The sequence below is a fragment of the Macrotis lagotis genome, chromosome X (assembly GCF_037893015.1).
Source record: "Macrotis lagotis isolate mMagLag1 chromosome X, bilby.v1.9.chrom.fasta, whole genome shotgun sequence".
NCBI lineage: Eukaryota > Metazoa > Chordata > Mammalia > Peramelemorphia > Peramelidae > Macrotis > Macrotis lagotis.
In genome coordinates, this window is record NC_133666.1 from 632,498,461 (window position 1) to 632,521,335 (window position 22,875).

Here is a 22,875-nt window from a genome sequence, read left to right on the forward strand (position 1 = left end):
ATGGGGCCATTTCCTCAAGGAGCTTAGATTCTGACAAGGATGAATGCAGGAGGAGAAGCAGAGCAGACATAGCTGACTGGCAAGGCTCCTCTTCTTCTGTGGAGGGACCCAGACACAGATGCTGCAATGGCTGGGGGAGTGGCACCGATGGCGAGAGGCCGACTGGATGACAGAGGAAGTGTGCATAGCCTTTGCTAAAGATGCATGGCCTATGTGCATGTGGACCTGGAGGTGGTCGTGTGTAGATTAAATCACCCACCCATGTGCCTTATCGCTGTAAAACCTTTGATGATTATCTGTCCACACATTTAGCAGATCTTTCCAGTAAACATGAGAGAACAGACAGGATTTCAAACAATCTTCCACAATAGCCACATTTTATAGTAATACAATTGACTGAATCAGAGGAGCAGAGATGCAAGATCCAGGTGGGTTTGTTAGTTGTTGGTTACTAAAAACAATAACAGCCACACCCCAGAGAGTGGAAAGCATCCTTAAAAGTGCCTTCAGTCTAATGGGAAAAGTGGAAGATGCATAGAGGCAGATGGGATTTAAGGTCAGGAGAACTTTCTAGTATTGAAGGCTGTTTGAAAAGTCAAACTCAAGGCCTCAGGAAAGTTCCCCCTTCCTGGAGTCCCTCTAGCACAAGCTCATCCTTTTTGAGGGCAAGTGGTCTTCAGGGTCCAGTTTGTACCAGAGGCCCTGGGCTCCCTTCTGTGACCGTCTGATCCCCATCTTTCAGTGGGTTTGGACTCTGAACCTGGTACAGAATGGAAGAGAAGAGGGATAGAGGAAGGACCCCAGGAAGGAAGCTGTGCAGTGCTTCCAGCCTTCCCACCTTGGACAAGTCACTCAGCTCTCTCATTGTCCCAAACAACTTTCAGATAATAAGATGCAAAGGAGGTACCGACTTTCATTGATGGAGGGAAGTTCCTCATACCATTGAAATCACAGAGCCAGTCTGTCCCGCAGACTCACTCTCTCTCTCTCTCTCTCTCTCTCTCTCTCTCTCTCTCTCTCTCTCTCTCCTCTCTCCTCTCTCACTCTCTCTCACACACACACACACATATGTATGTATGTATGTATGTATATATATATGTGTGTGTGTGTGTGTGTGTGTAAAGGCTTGTGATTAGAATGTTGCATGTACATACAGGTAGGAATACAGGCATGAATGACCGTGATCATGTGGGAGGGGGTGTTTGTGTTTGTGAGGAATCATGGACCCCTCTGAGTTACATATATATGGGAGAATGTACATGCATATGACATCTGGGCTTCTGTATATCCTCGTGAGGTGCTGGGGACCATAGATTGACGTGTAGAATGGTTTATAGGGATATGATTGTATAAATGGGGTTTCTATAGAAACAATAAGTGATGGTATTTGGAGGCCTCTGTTTATATGTGTGTTTGTGTTTGTGTCCAGATATACAAATGGATACTTGCCAATGTGGGGACAAATAGGCGTGTAAATATGTGTAATACAAATATATGGGGAGGAGTATGTCTGATTCTATACACACACACACACACACACACACACACACACCTACAGACTTATCCTCTCTGTGTCTCTGCTTTTCCCTTCAAACCTCCCTTTCTCTGCCTGCCCCCCCACCCTGATCCACCCCACCTTATTCTCTCATCAGCTTCCACCTTCATTTAGACCCAGGTCAGTCCCTGAACTCTGGCATCACTGATCTACCTAAAATTATGCCCTGATAAAAACCATTTCCACAACTGCACACTCACAAGTGTCTGGATTCTTAGACATCACCAAAGCCCTACTCTCCTACATGGGCTGTCATTCACTTCAGCCTCTGAAGGACAGGAACTGCCTGGCTCCTGTCTTTGCATCCCTAGCCCCTCACCAAGTACTTGGCTCTAGTAAAGAATGACTGTTGGGTTGAATTGCTTTAGGACAATTAAGGCTGAATGATTTGATCCAAGTCATAGAAAGGAGGTAGGTCACCCAGTGAGGGTTTCACAACCGCTGATCTTGAGCTCTTTCCCTCTGTGCTCTCCAGAGACAAAGCCCAACTGGGGATGGGGATATGCATCCTAGCCTAGTCATGGTTCTGGGTGAGAAGGCCTGGGCTTAGCCCCTGCAGGACTCAGGGTTGGACCTGGCAGTGCCCCTCCCCTTCTTAGAATCCCTCTGGAAAACAGAGGGTCAAAAGATCCCTTCCTCTCTGAATCCCATGAGCCTCTTCCTCTCTAATCCCTCCCAACCCTTCCAGCTGGGACATCTTGGCCATTACCCCAGGTGCCCTTCTTCTTCTACTAGAAAGGAATATCCTTTGGCCCCTCTCCATCTCTCAAGGGTCTGTGTCTTCTCAGACTCAACCTCCAGTCCAGCTGAGGCCCCAGCAGCTCCTACCTCCTGGCCCTTGCTAGCACAGGGGGTTGGGTTGTAGACCCCAATATCCATGTCCTCTCATATCCTTCTCCCTGGTCTGACACTGTCCTGAGTCCCAGGGGATACTTGGCCATGAGTAGTTGATCCCTTTGAGGACTGAGGACTGAGGAATCCTTTTGAGGGATTCCCTCAGGGGAATCCCTCCTTTCAAAAACAAAGGTGTCAATAAGGTAGCAGCCGGGACCCTCATGCTCCAAACCTGATAGTCCACAGGAGCCTTGAGTCAGGAAGATGGGAGATGCCAGCTCTGTGGCCCTGGCCAAGTCACTTAATCTCTGATTGCCTCAGTTTCCGCAGCTGTAGAATGACAGCACCTACCTGTCAGGGTTATGAGGATCAAATGAGATTTCTGAAGTGCATATCCCAGTGTCTGGAGTACAGTAGGTGCTTGATAAATGCTTATTCCCTGTTGCCACCTCTAATTACCTTCCCCTTTCAACCCCCCATACATACCCAGCGAAAGCTTCCTGGGAAGGAGTGGGCAGATAAATGCAGGTGGAGGCTCCTCTACATAGTCTCTGGAAGAAAATTGGCCATTACAAACCAGAGCAGTTTGTGAACTGCAATTCCCTTTTCAGAAGGTTGACCCTTTCTATGACATTACTCTAGGTGGCTTCGTGCCCCACCCTGGTGCTGCCCATAAGATACTAAGTCACTGCAAGACTCTGGCTCAGGTTCCCCCTCTTCACGTAAGAGTGGCCTAGTGGTCCCAGGGTTCCCTCCAGATCTCTATCTATGATCCTGTGGTCTCCAAGTTCACCTAATATAGAACATGGCACCATCTTCCCTCCATTCTTCACCCACAACAGTCACATCTGCCTCCATTGTCTCCTTGGGGTAAAGAGTTGACACTGGGCTCCCAAAGCCTGTGCCACCATGAGTCAGCTGTAGAAAGAGCATTCTATCTAGTCAAGACCTGAGTTCAAATTTGGGTTCTTCTCTTGGTGTGTGACATTGTTCAAAAATCTTTTTTTTTTTTTAGGTTCATGCAAGGCAAATGGGGTTAAATGGCTTGCCCAAGGCCACACAGCTAGGTAATTATTAAGTGTCTGAGACCGGATTTGAACCCAGGTATTCCTGACTCCAGGGCCGGTACTTTATCCACTGTGCCACCTAGCTGCCCCTTGTTCAAAAATCTTAAAACCTCCCTGGGCCTCATGTGTCTTCTCTGAAAAATGGCCCTTCCAGCACTCAATCTATATGGGGTTCTAGGCTTGAGTCTTTAAATACAACTGGGTAAACAGAATTGATTCTGTCATTCAGGGACCAGCCTACCCAGCTAACCATGGAAAGGCTTATCCCTATTAAGAGGTTTCATTTTTTTTTTCTATCCACCACATCTGTTAAGGGGACAGACTCAGTGTTGGTGGAGCAAGCATTCACAGAGCCTTTGAGGAATCCAAGTATGATACTCTGCTACTTCTTCCCTGGGTGACCTTGGCCAAACAAGTCACTTAACCTCCTGGGGCTATTTCCTCATTTGTAAAATGACCTGGGCCAGAGGGAAGTGGACAACAGGATCCCTTCCGGCCCTAGGACTGTCCATGATCTTATAAGCCCCATTTATAAAACCTCTTGGACTTAGTAACGTGCTTATTAGGTAGAGTGCAAGAATCACCATCTCCACTTTACAGGTCAGACAGTGAGTTGCAAAGAGCACAGTGACTTGCCCATGGTCACACAGATAAGTGAGTCTGAGCTGAAATTCCAGTCCAGCCTCTTCTCTGGACTCCTAGCCTAGCACTTGTGCCACTGTGGTGTAAATGCCTCCTTTTACAGACCCATGTCCCTGAAGACATCAGCCACCTTCCAGTGTGGACAGCTGTGAGAGCCACAGCTGACCCCCTCTGAGTAGGGGGGAGCGGGGTAATTCTTCCTTCCCTGGTCAGATGGAGCTTGGGAAGACCAACCACATCTTTCATCCATACATTCGCACATTCTCCCCCAAGCTTTCCCTTCTCAGAACTACCTCCCTCTCTCCCCCACACAGTGCCTTCTCCCCAAAGAGGGATCTGTCTTTCTCCCTAATGATGACTCTTCAGGAAAATAGAGATCAATGGTCAAAAGAGAAGGAAGGATCGTCCTAAAATAGGAATTGATCTTCCCCCAAGTGGATCAATGTTTCCAACAAATTAGATTAAGCTTCCCAAAACAAGAATTGGGCCACAGAGGGGAGGAGGAGAATGAGTCTTTGAAAGCAGAGGCTGGCGGCCTACCTCAATCCTTGTCTCAGATACCTTGGAGCTCCCTGTGGGGCCTTCTCCCACCTGGTCTCCCAACTTAAGCATTCCTGGGCACTAGCAGGTCTTCATCTGTCCCCCACAAAGAACATTCTCACCCCTTTGTGTCACAGCAGATGGATCAATCCTTGCCCTCCTATTTGTGTGACATTGGCCTTTCTCTCTGAGCCTCAGTTTCTCCTTCTGGACAATACCCTCCATTTTTCTTCGGTCTCCTTTCCTGTTCTGAGTCATATGATGCTGTGACCTTGGGGTGGGGGTTGGGGGAGCATCTGGTCTACTTGTGGCCACCTATACGATGGGAAAAGGAGGGAAGGGTAGGGGAGGAATAATCCTAAGCCCTCACATTAACATCTGTTAAGTGTTTGAAAGCATCTTCCCCCCATTCAAATGGCTTATCCTCTTCATGGATGGTAGGTAGATGATATCACTCCCACTTTACAGGTGAGAGAATTGAGGCCCAGAGATCCAAGATCACACAACAAATTGGGGACAGAACTAGACCTCAAATCCAAGACTGTCTCCCAGCCTAGGGAGTTCCTTGTCCCCTACCAATGGACCCCAGGTTGAAAAGACAGGAGGGCTTTGGCTACACTTGATGCCTACCTACCCTGTTGTCTGTCTCATTGTCCCCTCAGGACAGGAGTGAAGGGGGGAGGAAGAGAGTGTATACTGTAAAACTAGGGAGCAGCGCTTGCTTTGCCCGCTCTTTCCAGCTGATCACGCTCCCACCACCCCTCGCTTCACCATGACATATCGTCGGGCTCGAAATTCTCAGCCGTCACCCTCATCCCCCACCCCCACCCTGGTAGGCTCCAAAGGTGATGGGGTGAGCCATGGCCTAAAGGGGAGATGGGGCATCCTGCAAGGACCCCCAGGCAGAAAGTGCACATACTCAGTAACAGGATGCGTCCTTGAGGTGGGTCCCTGGACCCACTGGCAGGGAGGGCATTGCTCTAGAGTGGGGAGGGAAATGCCAAGTCATCCATACTCTACAGTGGAAGCAGTGGAGTAAGTGAGGCAGCCAGCCAAGGTCCTGACCTCTCAGAGCTCAGACTAGGATCAGGGATCATAACTGAGATGACTTTTCTTACATTGCTAAACCCACAAGACCTTCCCAAACCTCTACTAGCTGGAATATTGAGTTTTAGCCCTTCCAGGTCCAAGTTGCCAAGGAATTCTTATAAGTCCAAATACTCTAGTCCCTAGCCAGAATTTTCAAGAACCAAACAAGTCCCATGAAAGCTGTTCATTGCCTGGCCCCACCTGTGGTCACACAGACCATAGATTAAAAACCCATCTCTCAGAGGGAGGGGACAAAGCTGAGAATGGATCTTCTGATGCTCTCCATCCACCAGGTGGATGGACTTTGGGAGACACCCCTAGCCTGAGTCATATGCCAGGCAGGGAGGAACCCAAGGGTGACAAAGCCAGCTTCCCCAGAGACCTACCATCTTGCCCATTTGCATGTCCTTCTACATCTGTGCCCACCTCCGACATCTCTCCCCGCTCTGTAACGGTTGGGTATGTGGGGTCAGCTCCTTCCCTCCCAGTTCACATGGACTAGAACCTCTTAGGAAACAAGAACCGTCAGTAATCTCTTCCCTCCCTCCCTCTCTCCCCACCTCCTCCTGATCACCCCCAATCTAGGGGCTGTGGTTGGCAGAGGAGACCACCTCTCTCCCCCTGACCCTTTCCCCTCCCAGGACATTAATTTCGAGCCCTGCCTGCCTTCTCTCTTCTAACTGCCGCCCTTCCATTGCAGAACTCACATTGTAGAGCCTCCCCTCACCCCCATCGTCCCCACTTCATGCATCCCTTGGGTTGGGCCGGGGTCTACCCCGGCCCCCCACAGGCCATGACCACCCTCTCTTCCCGCCCCTACCTGGCGGGTTTGCTCTCCCCAACCAGGTATGCTCAGCCACCCTCCAATCCCCATCACCGAGATGGCTGAGCACACAGAGCATCTCAAAGCCAATGACAACCTGAAGTTATCCCAGGAGTATGAGGTAAGTAACTGCAGAACCTTCCACACTCCATCCACCCCTCACGCACATGCACCTGGGCTAGGCCTCTTCACTATAGCCACCTACCATGGTGGAGAGAGCACAGGATTTGGAATCAGGACTTGAGTTGTAAGCATACCACTGAAACTTATTTGTGAAAGGAGTTGACCTCCTGTGGGGTGGATTTGACTTCCAAGGGAACTGTGATCTGAGGACCCTCTCTATGAATAAAGCAGACCTTGGCACTGCCAGAGCTGAACCAAAAGGTAGAGAGGGCCAGGGGTGGTCAGGGGAACTCCTACAGGAGGAATCACAGCCTGGGCATTGTGTGGTGCCCAGGGGGAAGATGGGCACAGCAGAGGCAAATGCCTCCATCTTGGCATTGGCACATGGGAAGTGCCTTCACTTGGAGTCAGGGACTTTTGGGTCTGAAATCCAGGCCTCTCACTGACTGGCCACAAGGATCAGTTAGGGATCCTCATCTGTAAAATGAGGGGGTTGGGCCAGCTAGTCTATCCAAGCTGTTCCACTTCTCTCGTTTGGTTCTCTCACATGGAACATGGAACAAGGACCACCTTTGACTGCTTTCTCCTAAGCATCCCTCCACCTTCACCTCTAGCAGCCTCACCAACAATAGCAACCCTGAACAGCCCTGTGTTTGATGCTCTTCTCACTTCCCTTTTTCTTTATTCTGTCCAATCTGTCTTCTTCCTATCCCTCTCCTCTGTCTCTTCCTTTTTGCTCCCTTTATCTTCTTCTCTTTTCTTTTCCTGTCTCTATCTCTTCCCTTTTCCTTTTCCCTCCTTTTTTCTTCTCTTTCTCCCTCTTCTACTCACTTTCCTCATTCTATACCCTTTATTCCCCCTCTTCTCCCTTTTTTCCTTGTCTCTTTTGATTCTCTCCCTATTCCCTCTCCTTATCTCCCCCCCCACCTCTGTCTCTCTTCTCTTTCCACCATCCCTCCTCCTTTTTCCCCTCCCTTCTTCCCCACTATTCTGGATCTCCCTTTATCCCCATCTCTCTCTCTTCTCCTCTATCCTTCCTCCTCTTCATTTCTCACTTCTCCCCTGCTCTTCTGGATCTCTCTTTCTCCCCCACCTGTCTCTTCTCTCCTCTCTTCACCATCCCTCTCTTTTCTATCTCTCCTCCACTTTTCTGGATCTCCCTTTCTTCCCTGTATCTGTCTTTTTTTTCATCCTGCAGTCCATTGACCCTGGACAGCAATTCACATGGGAACACTCTAACCTGGAGGTGAACAAACCGAAGAATCGTTATGCCAATGTCATTGCTTATGACCACTCCCGAGTCATCCTTCTCCCCATGGAAGGTAAGAGGCCCTCTCTTCTGAACTCCCAAGGACCCCTGGGAGGCACATTAGACAGGGATTAGCCTGCCAGCTTCTCAGATAGGAAAGCTTAGGCCAAGAGAAAAGGTAAGACAGATATCCTTGGGTCATACCCTGAATTAGTACCAGAACTCAGCCCCTGACTCCCAACCCAGGACTCTCCACCAGACCTTGAAAATCCAGCTTTGGCCACACTGTAGCTCAGTGAGACAGTTGGGAGGAGGAGGTTTCATCAACTCTCCATAAACCGGAATGAGAGAGAGAGAGAGAGAGAGAGAAACCCACCCCACAGGAAGCTAAAATAGTCTGTAGGCCTTCTGTGTTCCATCCTGACTGTCCCCTAATGTAATGGGCTACCTTAAGAGGTTAGTGAGCCTCCCATGACTGGGTATCTTCAAGCACAGGCTGGATGAGGTATGGGTTAGCCTCTGTCCTCCCTGAGGTCTCTGTCCCAGTCCCTGGATTCTGTGGCTCTTTTCCTAGACAGCCCCCCATTACAGAACTGATAGGAGCTGGGGATCCATCTCTCCCTTAGCTGAGCTAACCAAAGCCCCTGTGACAGCCCAGCCTAGGGCTTGCCTGGGTAGGGGACAAAGGGACAGGAGCAGACCACTCGCGCCCTTCCCTGAGTAGTCTCCGGGTGAGATCTGTTCTGAGGGTGTGGGTGTGTGCTCAGCCCTAAGTGACCACAGAGTCCAGGATGGAGAAGCTCAGAGAATGGAGAAAGCCCTGGGGGACGGGGCAGTCAGGGGCAGTGACCGGGAAGAGCAGAAAAGCCTGCCTGCTCCTTCTGGAGTCTGAAGGGTGAGGCCAGAGAGGGCGAGTATGGAAAGAGCCAACTTGGCAGGCCCAATGGTCCCACTCTTCGTCCCTGCCCACCCTCTCCCCCGGATCAGCCCTGGGGGACAGACCCTGCCCAGAACCATCTTTGTCTACTGGGTGGGGATCCAAGGAGCAGTTCCTGAGGAAGGAGAATCCCCCATCTGGCACTAAAAAGTATAATGCAGCTCACAGCCACAAAGTCCCAAAAGTCCAAGCGAGGCACCCTTCCCCCACCTAGAATATACCAGCCCCCTCTACAGACTGCCTTTCATGGCCCTAGGGCCAAATGGGAGAAATGGGATATGGGGAGAGGATGGCCTTCAGAGTCCAGGGTCATGTCAAGCTCTACCCAACTACATCCTACTGAAGGACAGTCCAGGTCTCAGCCTGGGGGACCCTATCAGTCCCACACTTCCAGAGGAGGAGCCCTGTGGTTCCTTCCCTGAGAGACACCTTCACTTCAGAGTCCCCCATCTGGAGATGGCCTGGCAGCCCCTCAGAATCCCTTCATTCTCTCCATCTTAGGTATTGTGGGCAGCGATTACATCAACGCCAACTACATTGATGGCTACCGGAAGCAAAACGCATACATCGCTACTCAGGGGCCTCTGCCTGAGACCTTTGGAGACTTCTGGCGCATGGTGTGGGAGCAACGCTCCGCCACTGTGGTCATGATGACCAAACTGGAGGAGAAGTCACGGGTAAGGAAAAGTCAGGTTCGGTGAAGGGGAAACTGAGGCACTCAGGATGATTGTGATTACCAGGTGCCAAATTCTGGCCTCATGCCAAGGGGAGCTGCCTTTCCCAGCCTAGGCTTTCATAGCCAGCATCATTGGCAGGCTGCCATGAAAATGCCCAGGGTCCCAACCCAAGGGCTGGACTGCATCTGGGTCCCATCTTCCCTCAGGGGATAGAATGAACTCCCAGGAGCCTCAAGGGCTGATGCCCAGGCTGGGAGTCCTTCACTGTGACACTGACTTTGGCCTTCCTCCCCCCTCCCCAGATCAAGTGTGACCAGTATTGGCCTGGCCGGGGCACAGAGACATACGGTGTGATCCAGGTTACCCTGCTAGACACGATCGAGCTGGCGACCTTCTGCGTCCGGACCTTCTCTCTCCACAAGGTGCTGTGTCCCCTGCTCTGAGGAGCAAGCCAGGGAGAGGGTGGCCTTGGAAGAGAGGGATTCAAGAAGTGTCTAAGGGAGGGAGGTTGGTGCTTCAGAATGGGTTTGCCCTCAAGGTCCTGACACCTCTCAGCCCTGGGACCCTGGCCTCTGCACCCCACCTCTGGCCTCACCCCTAGTGCTGTGTCATACTGGGGTTTGTGGGGGACCCTAGGGATGGAGAAGCCTCAGTCCTGCCCTTCTGGCTACAGAGGTCAGCCTCACATGTTGGGGAAGAGGAGGCAGCTTCCTTGCTCAGCTTGGGGATCCGACCCTGGAGGAGTCAGGCCTGTAGGTGGGAAGGGAATTACAGAAGGATCATGCCGAAGGTGTGAGAATGGACAGGACTGGTGTTGGAGGCCAGGGAGAAACCCTGGATGCCACAGCTGTAGCCCCTCCCCCCCCCCCAGAATGGGATGGGAGTGGAGCTTAGAGAGAGAAGGAAGATGAGATCTAGGCAGAGGAATTTGAACTTTTTCTCAAAGAAGTAGGGAGCCACCTAAGGCTCTATTCTAAGGCTTTAGAATAGAGGAGTGATGAGGGCAGAGCTTCCTGTTAGGAAGTGGTATCCAGGAAACATTAGAGAAGATGGAGGGACCTGAGGGGCCTATGCCATGGGGTCATCTGCCCACTAGCCTGCCCCGTGTCTCCACAGAATGGTTCCAGCGAGAAGCGTGAAGTCCGCCAGTTCCAGTTCACAGCGTGGCCAGACCATGGTGTCCCTGAGTACCCAACGCCCTTCCTGGCTTTCTTGAGAAGAGTGAAGACCTGCAACCCTCCAGACGCAGGCCCCATTGTGGTGCACTGCAGGTACAGTTACCCTTGACCATCCCCAACCTCCAAGCCTGGCCACTGGGCAGTGGGAGGCCCCTGGAACCAGGCAAGGCTCTTGTCTGTACCTGCTTATTCAGGCACTTGAGGAACAGCTGCTGACATGGCATGTCCCTTCCTCACCCTCTCTGGGCTTTCTGACCAGGACTCCTGGGTTGGGATCCCCATCCCTGACATCTGCTTGCCAGCTTCACATCCTTTCCCTCATCCCTTCAGGGATGATGCCCACATCTGCCCCACCCGCTTGTGGTAGGAGAAGGTGCTTGGGCGCTGGGACCCCAGGATGAGTCCTTGTCCATCTGCTCTCCATCTCCACAGTGCGGGCGTAGGCCGAACAGGCTGCTTCATCGTCATAGACGCCATGCTGGAACGCATCAAGCCCGAGAAAACCGTGGACATCTATGGACACGTGACCCTCATGCGCTCCCAGCGTAACTACATGGTCCAGACTGAGGACCAGTATAGCTTCATCCATGATGCCCTTCTGGAAGCTGTTGCCTGTGGCAACACTGAGGTTCCTGCCCGCAACCTCTACTCTTACATTCAGAAGCTGGCCCAAGTGGAGACTGGCGAACATGTCACGGGCATGGAGTTGGAGTTCAAGGTGGGAAGCTGGGGGCTGACCTGGGTAGGGCAGGGGGTGGAGCAGGAGCCCCCAGAGCTGGTGCAGTTCTGGAGCAAAGGGTCAGTCGTGGAAGGTGACTGACCAGCTCCTGGGGTGGGGTCCTAGGAGCAGCTCTGCCAATTCCTGCTATCAGAGCATGAGCCGGACCATAGGTGCCCATCTGTAAAATGAGAAGAGCAAATTAGAGTTCTCCAGGGCCCTTGCACCTTCATGAGAGGCAGCTGCTTCCGCAGGGGCCTTGCAGGGACAGCAAGCCTAGCCCACCCCAGGCCTGGCCTCTCCCTTCCTCCCATCAGGTCTCAGGTTTAGAACATAAAGGGGGAAAAAACCTGACTACAACACACTCAGAGGGAAAGAGGTGATATTTGGAGAGCAGAGACGAATCTAGAAGGGTCAGACGGTGCTGAGAGTCTGAAATCTGGCCAAGGAAGCCCTGAACACCAAGGCCCCGTTTGCCATCTTTCCCACATTTCTGCCTCCAGAGTGAGGAGAAAGGGGAAACTGGGGGATCTTGCTGATCAAGGGGAAATCCAAGATGCCTACCCAGACCTAACCTGCCTCCTTTCCCTCTGCCCTTTCCCAGAGGCTGGCCAACTCCAAAGCCCACACATCCCGCTTCATCAGTGCCAACCTTCCCTGTAACAAGTTCAAGAACCGCCTGGTGAACATCATGCCGTATGAGAGCACCCGTGTGTGCCTGCAGCCCATCCGCGGGGTGGAGGGTTCTGACTATATCAATGCCAGCTTCATCGATGGCTATCGGTATGTGGGCTGGAGCTGGGCTGGGGAGGTTGCTCGATGTCCCTTCTCTGGGGCCTCGGTTTATCTGACCCGGCTTCTCACAGTCCCATGTTGTGTTCCCTTCCTCACCAACTCTCCTCCAAAGATAGTCAACTTCCTTAAGGAGAAGATAGCTTCTCTGCACAGGCAGATGGACCTAGGAGTCCAGAAGTGGGTGGATCAAGGGAGGCCCTGCTTTACGTAGAGCAGTCACTCCCTCCCCTTCTTTGCCAACCTGAAAAGAGACAGCAAATGTTCTTGGGCCTAAAGATGGGAGACCCCCCCCCCGACTTAAAGTCTGTGCCCTGTCTAGGACTTGCAAGCCTTTGAGCCTCATCCCTTAGTTTCCCTTTCTGTACAAGAAGAGAACTAGACTCATTGATCTCCGTTGGTAAGACAATGGAGCAGCAACTCAGGGCCCTGAAACCTCTGGAGAAGCATAAGGCCTCTCTCAGCGAACCCCTCTTACTCACAGGCAGCAGAAGGCCTACATTGCCACACAGGGACCACTGGCAGAGACCACCGAGGACTTTTGGCGGATGCTATGGGAGAACAACTCCACCATCGTGGTGATGCTCACCAAACTGCGGGAGATGGGTCGGGTAAGTGAGGGATGGCATACCTGCTTCCCACCATTTATTCACCAAATAACCTGAGAACCAAGCCTTGCCTTAAGGGGAACCCTCTGAGATCCGGGAAGTCCTCTGAAAGTGTGTCTCAGGCAGTGACCTTCTCATGACTCCTAAGGGAAGGGACAGGAGTGGGGGAAGCTCTTGAAGCCTTACAGGCTTCTTACAGAAGGGGCAACCCCAGGAAGGAGGGGATGAGATGTGCTCGCTCCATGTGCTGAGGACAGGGCAGAAGGAGACAGCCTGCGGTCAGTAGCTATTCTCTCTCTGGCCACTCTGGTCCCCTGCTCCCCCAGCTCCCCACAGACACATGTGTCCCCTGCCTGGGACAGCAGACCTGACAGGCAATCCCATTCTCCTTGCACCAGGAGAAGTGTCACCAGTACTGGCCGGCGGAACGGTCAGCACGCTACCAGTACTTTGTGGTGGACCCCATGGCTGAGTACAACATGCCCCAGTACATCCTGCGTGAGTTCAAAGTCACCGACGCCCGGGTGAGTATATCACCTGTCCCAGGGGGCAGCTGGTGGGAGGGGGTCAAATCCAGGCTATGTGTGCAGCGGTGGAACACTTCAGGAGCAGTCACCCATCCCCTTCGCTCAGGTGAGGTCTGGGCATCTGCAGTGGAGGCCAGGCCCAGAGAAAGTAGGGAAACAGTTGATCTCTACGTTGGTGGGCAGGGAACAGTCCTGAGGATGGGCTACCTCCCCTCAGGGTCCAATCAGAGTCCAGTCTGACAGCATCGGCCCACATGTTGGGGAGTGCGCTGACCTGGAATTGAGTGGTGGCGCTGAAGCCTTGTTCTCCCTCGTTTCCCCTCTCCTGAACTCCCCCTTACTGAGCCCTACTTTGTTCATCTGTAAAATAGAAGTGCCAACTAGAAAATTGCTACAGCAATACAAGTTTTTGTGAGATAGACCAAAAAAAAAATGATGCAGACCAGAAAAGGGGGGGGAAGGGGAAAGCCTTTATTTAGCACTTGCTGTATAGCAGGTACTGTACAAATATCTCATTTGACCCTCACAAAATCCCTGGGAAGTAGGGACCATTATTATCCCCATTTTACAGTTGAGAAAATGAGACACAGAGGTTAAGTGACTTACCCAGTATCACACAGCTGTTAGTATCTGAGGCCAAATTTGAACAAAGATCTTTCTGACTCCAGACCTCAGATTCTGTCCATGACACCACCAGAGTAATAGCAGCCACAAGGAAGGTAGACTTGACTGGTCCAGTCCTGGGAGAAGGTTCCTGGAATATGAACCCAATCAAAGAAAGGGAGGGGCTTACCTATGTCACGAGAGCTCTGGGACCCCTAAGAAATCCAGTGCTTGTTGTAGAAGGCAGGTCCATGTAGGGGAGCAGGGGGGGAGGTAAGCACAGAGTGGGAGCCTGAGGCCACGTGTGGTCAGGCTCAGGGGCCGGCAGCTGCCCTGCTTCTCCTGGGAGGAAGATGACACTTAAGAAGGTGGTGATGTCCAGTAGCTGACAGTAGGTGTGTTGAGCAGGAGATGACATCAGTGAAGTCACAGGTCAAGAATAGATGAAGAAGCATTTATTAAGCATCCATTGTATGCCAGACAAAAGAAAGGGTGTCCATCCCTGCCCTCAAAGAGCTTAAATTATAACATATAGCGTTAGAGTACAGGGCTGGAGAGGTATAGACTGTGTGGTCTGGTGTGGGCAGAATGCCACCAAAACTCACCTCTCAGAGCCTGGGCTCCTGGGGAAGAGGCTGAGGGCCAGCGGGAGGAAGAGGGGGAAGAGGACCAGAACATAGGGGTCATGGCTTGGCAGTGGCTACTAAGCAATGGACAGTGAATGATGGTGGCGCTAGAATAATGGAAGGAGATGGGGATGGTTTGACAATGAGTGGAGGAAGACAGGATAAGATGGTACCAATTCTTCCCTCTCCCATCCTGTCCTCTGCCACCCACACTCCCTTTATTACTGCCTGCCTGGCCCATTGCCATAGAGGGCCTCCTGGAGGGTCCCCCAGATTTTCTGGTCTCCTCTCCTTCATCCCATCCTACACATATAGATGTGGTTATGTCACTCCTGCCTCTAAATCATTAGGAACCCCCTCTTTTCTCAGTGGGGTACATATCCCTTTTCCCAGCATTCAAGACCCTCCACAGTCTGAGGCCTTCTACACTCACCAAGCTTCTCTATCTCCAGCACTTCCTTATGCAAGAAGGTCACTTAACCCCTGTCTGCCTCATATCCTCAACTGAAAAATGGAGATAATAATGGTCCCTACCTCCCAGGGGTTTTGTAAGGGTCAAATGAGATAATATTTGCACAGCACCTGGTATACAGCAAGTGCTAAATAGATGCTTTGCCCTTCCCCTCTTTCTGGTCTGCATTTTTTTTTTGTTCATCTCACAGACAGAGAGAGACAGAATTAATATACAGCAAGCACTGAATCCATTAGTTTTGAGCGAGCAGACAAAGAGCTGCAGTAACCCTTAACTTGGACCTGTCTTCCTCTCCCCAGGATGGCCAGTCCCGGACCGTCCGCCAGTTCCAGTTCACAGACTGGCCAGAGCAAGGTGTGCCAAAGTCAGGGGAGGGCTTCATCGACTTCATCGGCCAAGTGCACAAAACCAAGGAGCAGTTTGGCCAGGATGGGCCCATCTCTGTCCACTGCAGGTAGGCCACAGGGCAGGAGCAGGGCAGACAGTCCTGGGGGGTGAGCTGTGTCAACCCCGGCCACCTGACTGTGGTGAGAGCTGGGGTTGTGCTCATAAAAGGAGACATTCCTCCCTCCATGGTCCATGATCACAGCCTCCCTTCTCTGTGTCTCCTCGCCCACCTCCCACTTTGTTCATCTGTCCTTGAGCATCTCTTCCCTTCTTCCCATCTCTCTTCCAAATGCGTCTTCATCTTCCTAGTCCAACCCTTAGGGGTCCCTAGGGTTTTCTCCATCCCTGGGTTCCTTGGCTTTCAGTAAATCTTCCCATACTACTATTGAATATAAAAGGAAATAAATTTGAGTGTCTCAGACGTACACATGTGAGGAATAAAATAGATTACATTTTTCAAAAAAAAAAACCCTCTATTCAGTTCATGACTACAGGATTTAGTATCATAATGTTCTTAGAGATTTATCAGAACACAGCCAAATAAATTAGTTGATTTTATTTTCTCAGGATAGTTTTTGAAAGTGATAGCCCCATATCATGCCCAGTGTCCAGTTTGTTTCCTGCCTGGGATCTGATTAAAAGTAGGAATGAGAGTCTTGATTCTCCAAGATAAGTTGTTATAAATGTGAATGAAGCCTGGTGAGCATGTTGAGGAAAGATGGGGCGTGCTTCCACAAGAGGACACCAAAAATTCTGTAACTACTGATTGGAAATCAATTGGATGCTTACTGGGACTGTGGAGATCAATGAGCTCATCTTTCCCAGGGTCATTGTCACAGATTTTTTTTTCCAAGTCAATGTGAAAAAGATTTCCTATCCAATTTTCATTCATCCACAGCTCTCCGAAGCTCCTTCCTTTTCCACCTGGCCACTTCCCCTCAGTGTCTCTCTCCAATCCACAAATTTGTTCACTAACAATAGTACTTTTGTAATATTGCAAGGGACTGACAGTTACTTCCCAGATATTCCTCACATTCCCCTCTTAACAAACTTCTTGTACCTCCAGGGGGAAGCGCACCCCTCTCTACACTCTCCTGTGGCCTCCCCTCCTCTCTGCCCATCTGTGCCCCTTGCCAGGGTGGGGACGTTTCCTCTGTAGGAAGCCAAAGCTCAGGGTCAGCAGGAAGGCTTGAAGATTTTTTGCCCCGCATCCTGTTGGTTCTGTCTGGGCTCCATTCCTCCTCTCTGTCTCCACCCCAGCCTAGGACAAGCAGTCCTCCTTCCAAACCCACTTTGCCTGGACTCCCCTCCACTCGCTTCCTCCTTGGTTTCCCGCCACTCTTACTGGCCAGTGGTCAGCAGACACACGCCTGTGGGTGTGAGAAGTAAAACCAAAGAGGAATGTGAGGAGTTGATGTTCTACTGGGGAGGCATAGGAGGGAGATCCCTGCAATTATGGCAATAGAAATAAGGACCAGGTAAACCATGGAGGCTTCCAATCCTGCCTCAACCTCTTCCCGACAGCCTATCTCAGGCGCCTCCTTGAGAGCTCTCTTCAACTGTAAAATGAGGGCATTGGACTCTGGGGTCATCTGTGGCCTTCTCATGATTTGTCCCTCCTGCCTGGTGACTCCAGGGTCTGGCTTCCCCCATCCTGATTTGTGCATCTCTTCTCTACATTGGCGTGCTTGGCCATCTGGGCAGCCTGTGCTTCTCCACCACTCTCCCCCATCAGTCCCCTGAGGCCCCTTCCCTTGGCTTGCACTTCTCTAAATGCAGATCCTCCCACTAGACTAAGCTCCATGAGATGTTATATGAACGTTGTGTCCTACTTAATAATAATAATAATAAAGATTTATTTGGTCCCTTTCTCCCCTCCTCCTTCCCTGTCTCTCCTCCTCTTCCACTCTTCTCCCTGGTCCATAGTCATTTCCTCCCCTCTCTCTGCTGCTGGAATAGGAGCTGCCCCCAATGGAAGTGGGGTTTGAGGGATCCCCAAATGGGAGTCAGGGAAAGGGGAGCCAGGCCAGCTATGGGCTTGTGGCTATGTCTAAAGAGCTGAATTCGAATCTTGGCTCCCCCCTCTTCTAAATTTGTATGACCTTTGAGTCTTCCACTCTGAGTCTCAGTAAAGTAAGGGTGTTGGACGACATTCGGGGTTCTGACCTTGGGGTCAGAGGTTTCCAGGAAACTTGAATGGGGGAAAAAAACGACATCTTTGCTTTCACTCACCTCCAACTGCAATTCTGAACCCAGACAGCAACCCACAGGGGCATCAGTCATGTCTGTGACTTTGTCACCAAGAGAAATCTCAGATTTCTTCCTGTCCTGATGTAGTTCTTGCAGACAGCTAGCAATTTTCACTCATCCCTACTTCAGAATGATCATTGTCAGGAACCCTTCCACTCCATCCACTGGGACCACAGTCTTCCCATCTTCAGACTCTCACGGGTTGTTATGGGCAGCTGTTAAGGTCCATTAGGCCCTTCTCTCTCTGACTTTGTGAACCTGTTATTCTTCCCCACTGTGTATAGCGCTGGCGTGGGCAGGACCGGGGTCTTCATCACGCTTAGCATCGTCCTGGAGAGGATGCGCTACGAGGGAGTGGTGGACATCTTCCAGACGGTGAAGATGCTGAGGACACAACGGCCAGCCATGGTGCAGACAGAGGTGAGGGTCCACGGGGCCGGGCTTCAGAAAGCCCCCCAGCCCTTTAAGCCTGTCAACCGTAGGACAGGAGGCAGGCATGGCTCCGGCCTCATCAGAGGTATCAGGGAAGGAGAGGAGGGAACTCACATAGAGCTTTACAAATATCATCTCATTTGGTCCTCACAACAACCTTGGGAGTAGGTCCTATTTTACAGTTGAGGAAACTGAGACAGAAGGGAAGTGACTCACGCAGGGTCACACAGCTAGTAAGTGTCTGAAGCTGAATTTGAACTTGGGTCTTCCTGAGCCCAGACCCAGGACAGACTTCAACCATGCTGTTTGGCCTTTCGGGTATGGGTCCCATGTTTCTGTGGAAGCCAGACAAGAGCCCATCCCTCCTCTCCTGGAGCTTTGTGGCTGCCTCCAACTCATGGTCAGCCTTCTATGGCCCCCAGTCTTCTCCAGGCTGAATACCTCACTTTCTTCCTTCAGATCCCCTTCACCCCTCTGAGTTTCAGTTACCTCAATTGTAAAATGAGGAGATGTGGGAATTGGTGTCCACAGAGTTAGGATTCGAACCCAGACCCACTGACTCCAAATGCTGCGTCCTTTCTCCCCTGTGGTGGGGGCTGGGGGGGGGGGGTGCTGTGCAACAGTCAGTGACGTGACCTTCCTCCCCCGGCTCCAGGATGAGTACCAGTTCTGCTACCAGGCCGCCCTGGAGTACCTTGGAAGCTTTGACCACTATGCAACATAAAAAGCCATCCCTCCCCGTACGGACTCCACGGACCACTGGACGTCGCGGACGCTCCCCCTTCCCTCAGCGGAAGGGGCCTCGAACTGATTACCACAAACTGAACCCAACAAGTACCTTTTAATTTGGACACCACAGCGGGGAGCGTGGGGAGGGTGGGCAGCCCGGCGCGGGGTCCTCGCCTTGGGACCTCCACAGCATGAACTCCAGGAGCGGATGAGAGGCTCGGGAGCCAGGGCTGGGCTGAGCCACGGGGCTCGTTACCTCAAGTCACCCTGCCTCCCCCCCAGCCCCCCACTCCGGGGAGGGGCACAGTTGCTTGGGGCCCATCCGGAAGAGTTTAGTTTCTTTGTTCATCTGGTTGGCCATTTTTAGGGGAAGTCTCCCCACCACTCCCACACGCAGAGCCCCCAGCCGCAGCCCTGAGCCAATGACCACATTGATGAAATGCCTCCTATGTACAGAGCTGGGGAGGAACAGAGTCGCCAAGACCCAGTCCCTGGGGGAGCTCCCCCAGGATAGGGAGGGGAGGCTGCTCGGGAGGTCCCCACAACCAGGACCCAGCTGGGGATGCTGGCGCCAGTTCACCTTTTGAATACTTGGAACATTCCTCATTTCTTTTTTGATTCCAAAAAAAATGTTATTTCTGGAAAGATGGAGAAAAAGACAAAGGGGGAGGGCGCAGCCTGGCAAGGAGCTTTCCTGCCCGTTGGATTTTGGAGGGTGAGGGACGGGGAGGGGGGTGAGGCTGAGGAACCACCAAGACCGGCCCTTTGGGCCCCCTCCTTGTCTCTTCTCTCCCACCCACACCATGGGCTCAGCGAAGAGATGGTCGTAGATTCATAAGATTCAGACTAGAAGAGACCTTAGAAATTGTAGGATCCATCGCTTTACAGGTGAGGAAACTGAGGCCGGGACTTGCCGTAGGCCACCTAGGCAGAGTCTGAATTTGAACCTGGAAGCCCCCCCCAGGTTCTCCTCGCACCCACCACTGTCCCCAACCCTCGGGATGAGCTGGAGGTCTCCTCACAGGACTTCCACTGGGCAGCCTCTGCCTAGCCTCCCCCCCCAGCCGACGGACCATCAGGAAGAGCGGCGCCTTGGCCCTGCGCTGTGAGCGGCTTTCTCTAAAGTATCTCTGTAACTGTAACCAGTGACATTACCGTTTTTTTTTTAAATAGTGTATTTTTTCCTTTTTTTAAAAAAAACAACTGACAGAATATGAGTCAATGAATTTAAAAGAAAATTTGCTTATTCATATTACGTTCAAAGACAGTCTATTTTTTCACGGTAGAAACGTTCTGTGTCCTGGCTGTGATCCTATCCCAGATTCCGTGCGAATTGCTACTTCTACATATGCTTTTCTACCATTGGAAAGGTTCGACTCGCTCATGTAAGAATGAACTGTCCTTGTTTTGTTTGGAAATTCAATCTCAAACATATCAGGCATCGCTCCTGGTGCAGGGGGGCCGGTGGAAGGTCCCTTCCTTCTCTGAGCTCCCCCGCCAGGACCAGGTGCCCACTGCGGGTGGGAGGGACAGACCGTCCCACCCTGGAAGCCCCTTCCCCTCCCCTCCCTGAGGCTGCCCCTGGTCACCCGCCAGACATCCTCTGTGAACCACCTCCTCAATGGCCGGCGGAGCCCAGGAATGCCAAACAGGGGCGAAAGGAAGCTCAGCCCCTGCCCGGGCTGCCCCCGGGCACCTCTCCCTCTCCCCTGCGCTCTGCTCAACTGTGGGGATGATAGATGCTTTGGGATGGGGGCCCCAGCTGGACCCTGGGGGGTGGGGTGCCCCCACACACACACACACCGACAGCCCGCCTCCTGCACCGACCAGGGAGGGCCTGGCCCTCCCCGCCCCGGCCAAAGAGGCCATGTGAACATGCCCCCAAACGTTGACCGTCCACAGCCAGGACTTGACTGGGGGGGTGGGGAGAAAAGTAAATGCCAACGAGACCAGTTTTTTCTCTTTGTACGAGAGCAGAGACGCTATCCGTTTCCCACTGTTACTTCAAACTGAAACTGTAAGTGGTTTTCCTGCCACTGTGTATGTAGATATATCGACTTTGTATTAAAGGAAGATTGTCTGAAAGCCAGGTCTACAGGTGCCTCCTTTGTCACAGAAGCTGTGGGAGTGGGCCCCGGGGGGAGCTAGGAATAGGAGGAATGAGGGGCCACAGATCTCCATGGCCCTGGAGGGTTTTTCAGGCTACTTGCATTTTATGAACCTGGTTGTTGCTCACAACACCCTGGTTTACAGATGTGGAAACTGAGGTCCAGAGAGGGGAAGTAATTTTGCCGAGGGCCACCCAGGTAGGTTATTAGGCAGCATGGCTGGGCTCCCATCCCAGGGTTCCTGACTCCCCAAGTCTGACCTCTCCAGCTGTCCTCCCACCGGGCTACAAAGTGCATTGCCAGGCCTGGCTCTGTGGGCCGGGAGCCTTCAACTGGACCCAGGAGGGACAGAGCTGGGGCTAGCTGGAGAGCTATCTCCTCCCCCTCATGGAGAGAAATCTCAACCTTTCCAAGGGAGTCGGGGAGTGGGAGAGAGAGGGATGACCAGAGGAGGAGGGGGCGGGGGAAGCAGCCCAAATACCCCTGTGGCAGGCGGGGTCTTTGACCTTCGGGAGCTCTGGTCGAGTGGAGACCCTGAGTAAATCAAGGATAGTGAGGGTGCCAATCCCACAGCTCCTTGTTCAAAAAGCATTTTCTTCATCACAACCACATTGGGGAAGAAAGGAACAGAATAGAAATGAGTAAATCAACTTTCCATAAAGCCTAGGTATTAGACCCTGGGGATCCAGACCAAAGCAGCCCTGCCCTCAAGGAGTTTGTGTTCTAGTGAGCAGAGGGGAAATCTCACACATACACACACACACATGTGCACGCACACACATGCACACATTCACATTCACACATGCTTGCAAATTCAGGCACATGCTCATGTGCATGCATGCACATGTTGAGGAAGGAGGTATCTCTGCGTGGTGAGAAGCCAGGAGCAGAATGATTTCCTGGACAGCCCCTGGAGGCTGAACCTCCAAAGGAAATCAGTGGAGGCTATGGTGAAATGGAAGCTTCACCCCAAGTTGGGGGTAGCATTTAATCAAGAATGCTTCAAATGTAGACCTTGTGAAAAACAGTTTCAAGTGGGTAGGGGGTAAATGTGAAATAAGGCTGGAAAGCTACATCTGAGGCAGGTGGTGGAAGGCTTCCCACACTAGACTGAGAAGTTGGTATTTTATCTGGAGGCAACACAGAAGCAGAGGTTTAGGGAGGAAAGTATCCCCCTGCCCTGCAGAGCTGTGGCTCAGAGATGCTTGGGGTGGCCTCCAGAAGGAGGGAGGTAGAGAAGGGCCCAGGTTGGAGGTTCTTTGGATATTGTAGGAGAGAACTATTGTGGGGGCCTGGAGAGAGGGGAGAGAGAGAGAGAGAGAGAGAGAGAGAGAGAGAGAGAGAGAGAGAGAGAGAGAGAGAGAGAGAGAGAGAGAGAGGTGAGATTGTCATCCCCATTTTAAAGATGAGGAAACCAAGGCCCGAGATGGTGCAGGGCTCCTCAGCTGGCCAGGGATGACTTTCAAGTCATCAAGAATATTGATCAAACTCCTGCTATGAGTTCTCTCCATTGGGCCCAGAATATTCTTTGTTGGGAGAGACAGCAGACAGGGAGGATATTCCCATGGTGAAGGTTCAGAGATAGTGGAAGATAGTAGACTGACAAGATCTGTCACGATCAAATTAGGGTCACTAGGCAGACCCTGGAAGGGCTGGGCCCTCCTCTTGGTGGACAGTTCTAGGAACAGACAAAACCAAGGACCCTGAGAAGAGAGGGCACCATCCTTGGCCACTGTCCATCCAATCCCTGGGCCTCAAGCAATATTCCAACTAATACTCTGCAAACATTGACTGGGCTCCCAAAGATGAGGGTAGAGATGAGACTGAACATGGGGAATGGCCCTCACAGAGATACTCCTCTCCAAAGTCTGATGATGATCCCATTGTATTAAAATAGAAAAAGAGGAAA

At 51.9% G+C, this 22,875-nt stretch overlaps 1 protein-coding gene across 17 annotated transcripts in view; it reads left to right on the top strand.

Moving 5' to 3' along the window:
• Positions 1–20,943, top strand: part of PTPRS (protein tyrosine phosphatase receptor type S) — a 213,580-nt gene extending 192,637 nt beyond the window's left edge. For all 17 annotated transcript variants that reach the window (XM_074203905.1, XM_074203904.1, XM_074203907.1 and 14 more), the window contains 12 exons: positions 6,574–6,671; positions 7,872–7,995; positions 9,361–9,536; positions 9,839–9,958; positions 10,653–10,807; positions 11,147–11,432; positions 12,037–12,215; positions 12,709–12,835; positions 13,231–13,356; positions 15,360–15,514; positions 17,982–18,117; positions 18,785–20,943. In XM_074203905.1, the coding sequence (XP_074060006.1) occupies positions 6,574–6,671; positions 7,872–7,995; positions 9,361–9,536; positions 9,839–9,958; positions 10,653–10,807; positions 11,147–11,432; positions 12,037–12,215; positions 12,709–12,835; positions 13,231–13,356; positions 15,360–15,514; positions 17,982–18,117; positions 18,785–18,853 (1,751 nt within the window). In that variant the 3' untranslated portion in view covers positions 18,854–20,943. The remainder of the gene's footprint in view (positions 1–6,573; positions 6,672–7,871; positions 7,996–9,360; positions 9,537–9,838; positions 9,959–10,652; positions 10,808–11,146; positions 11,433–12,036; positions 12,216–12,708; positions 12,836–13,230; positions 13,357–15,359; positions 15,515–17,981; positions 18,118–18,784) is intronic.
• Positions 20,944–22,875: the final 1,932 nt, after the last annotated feature.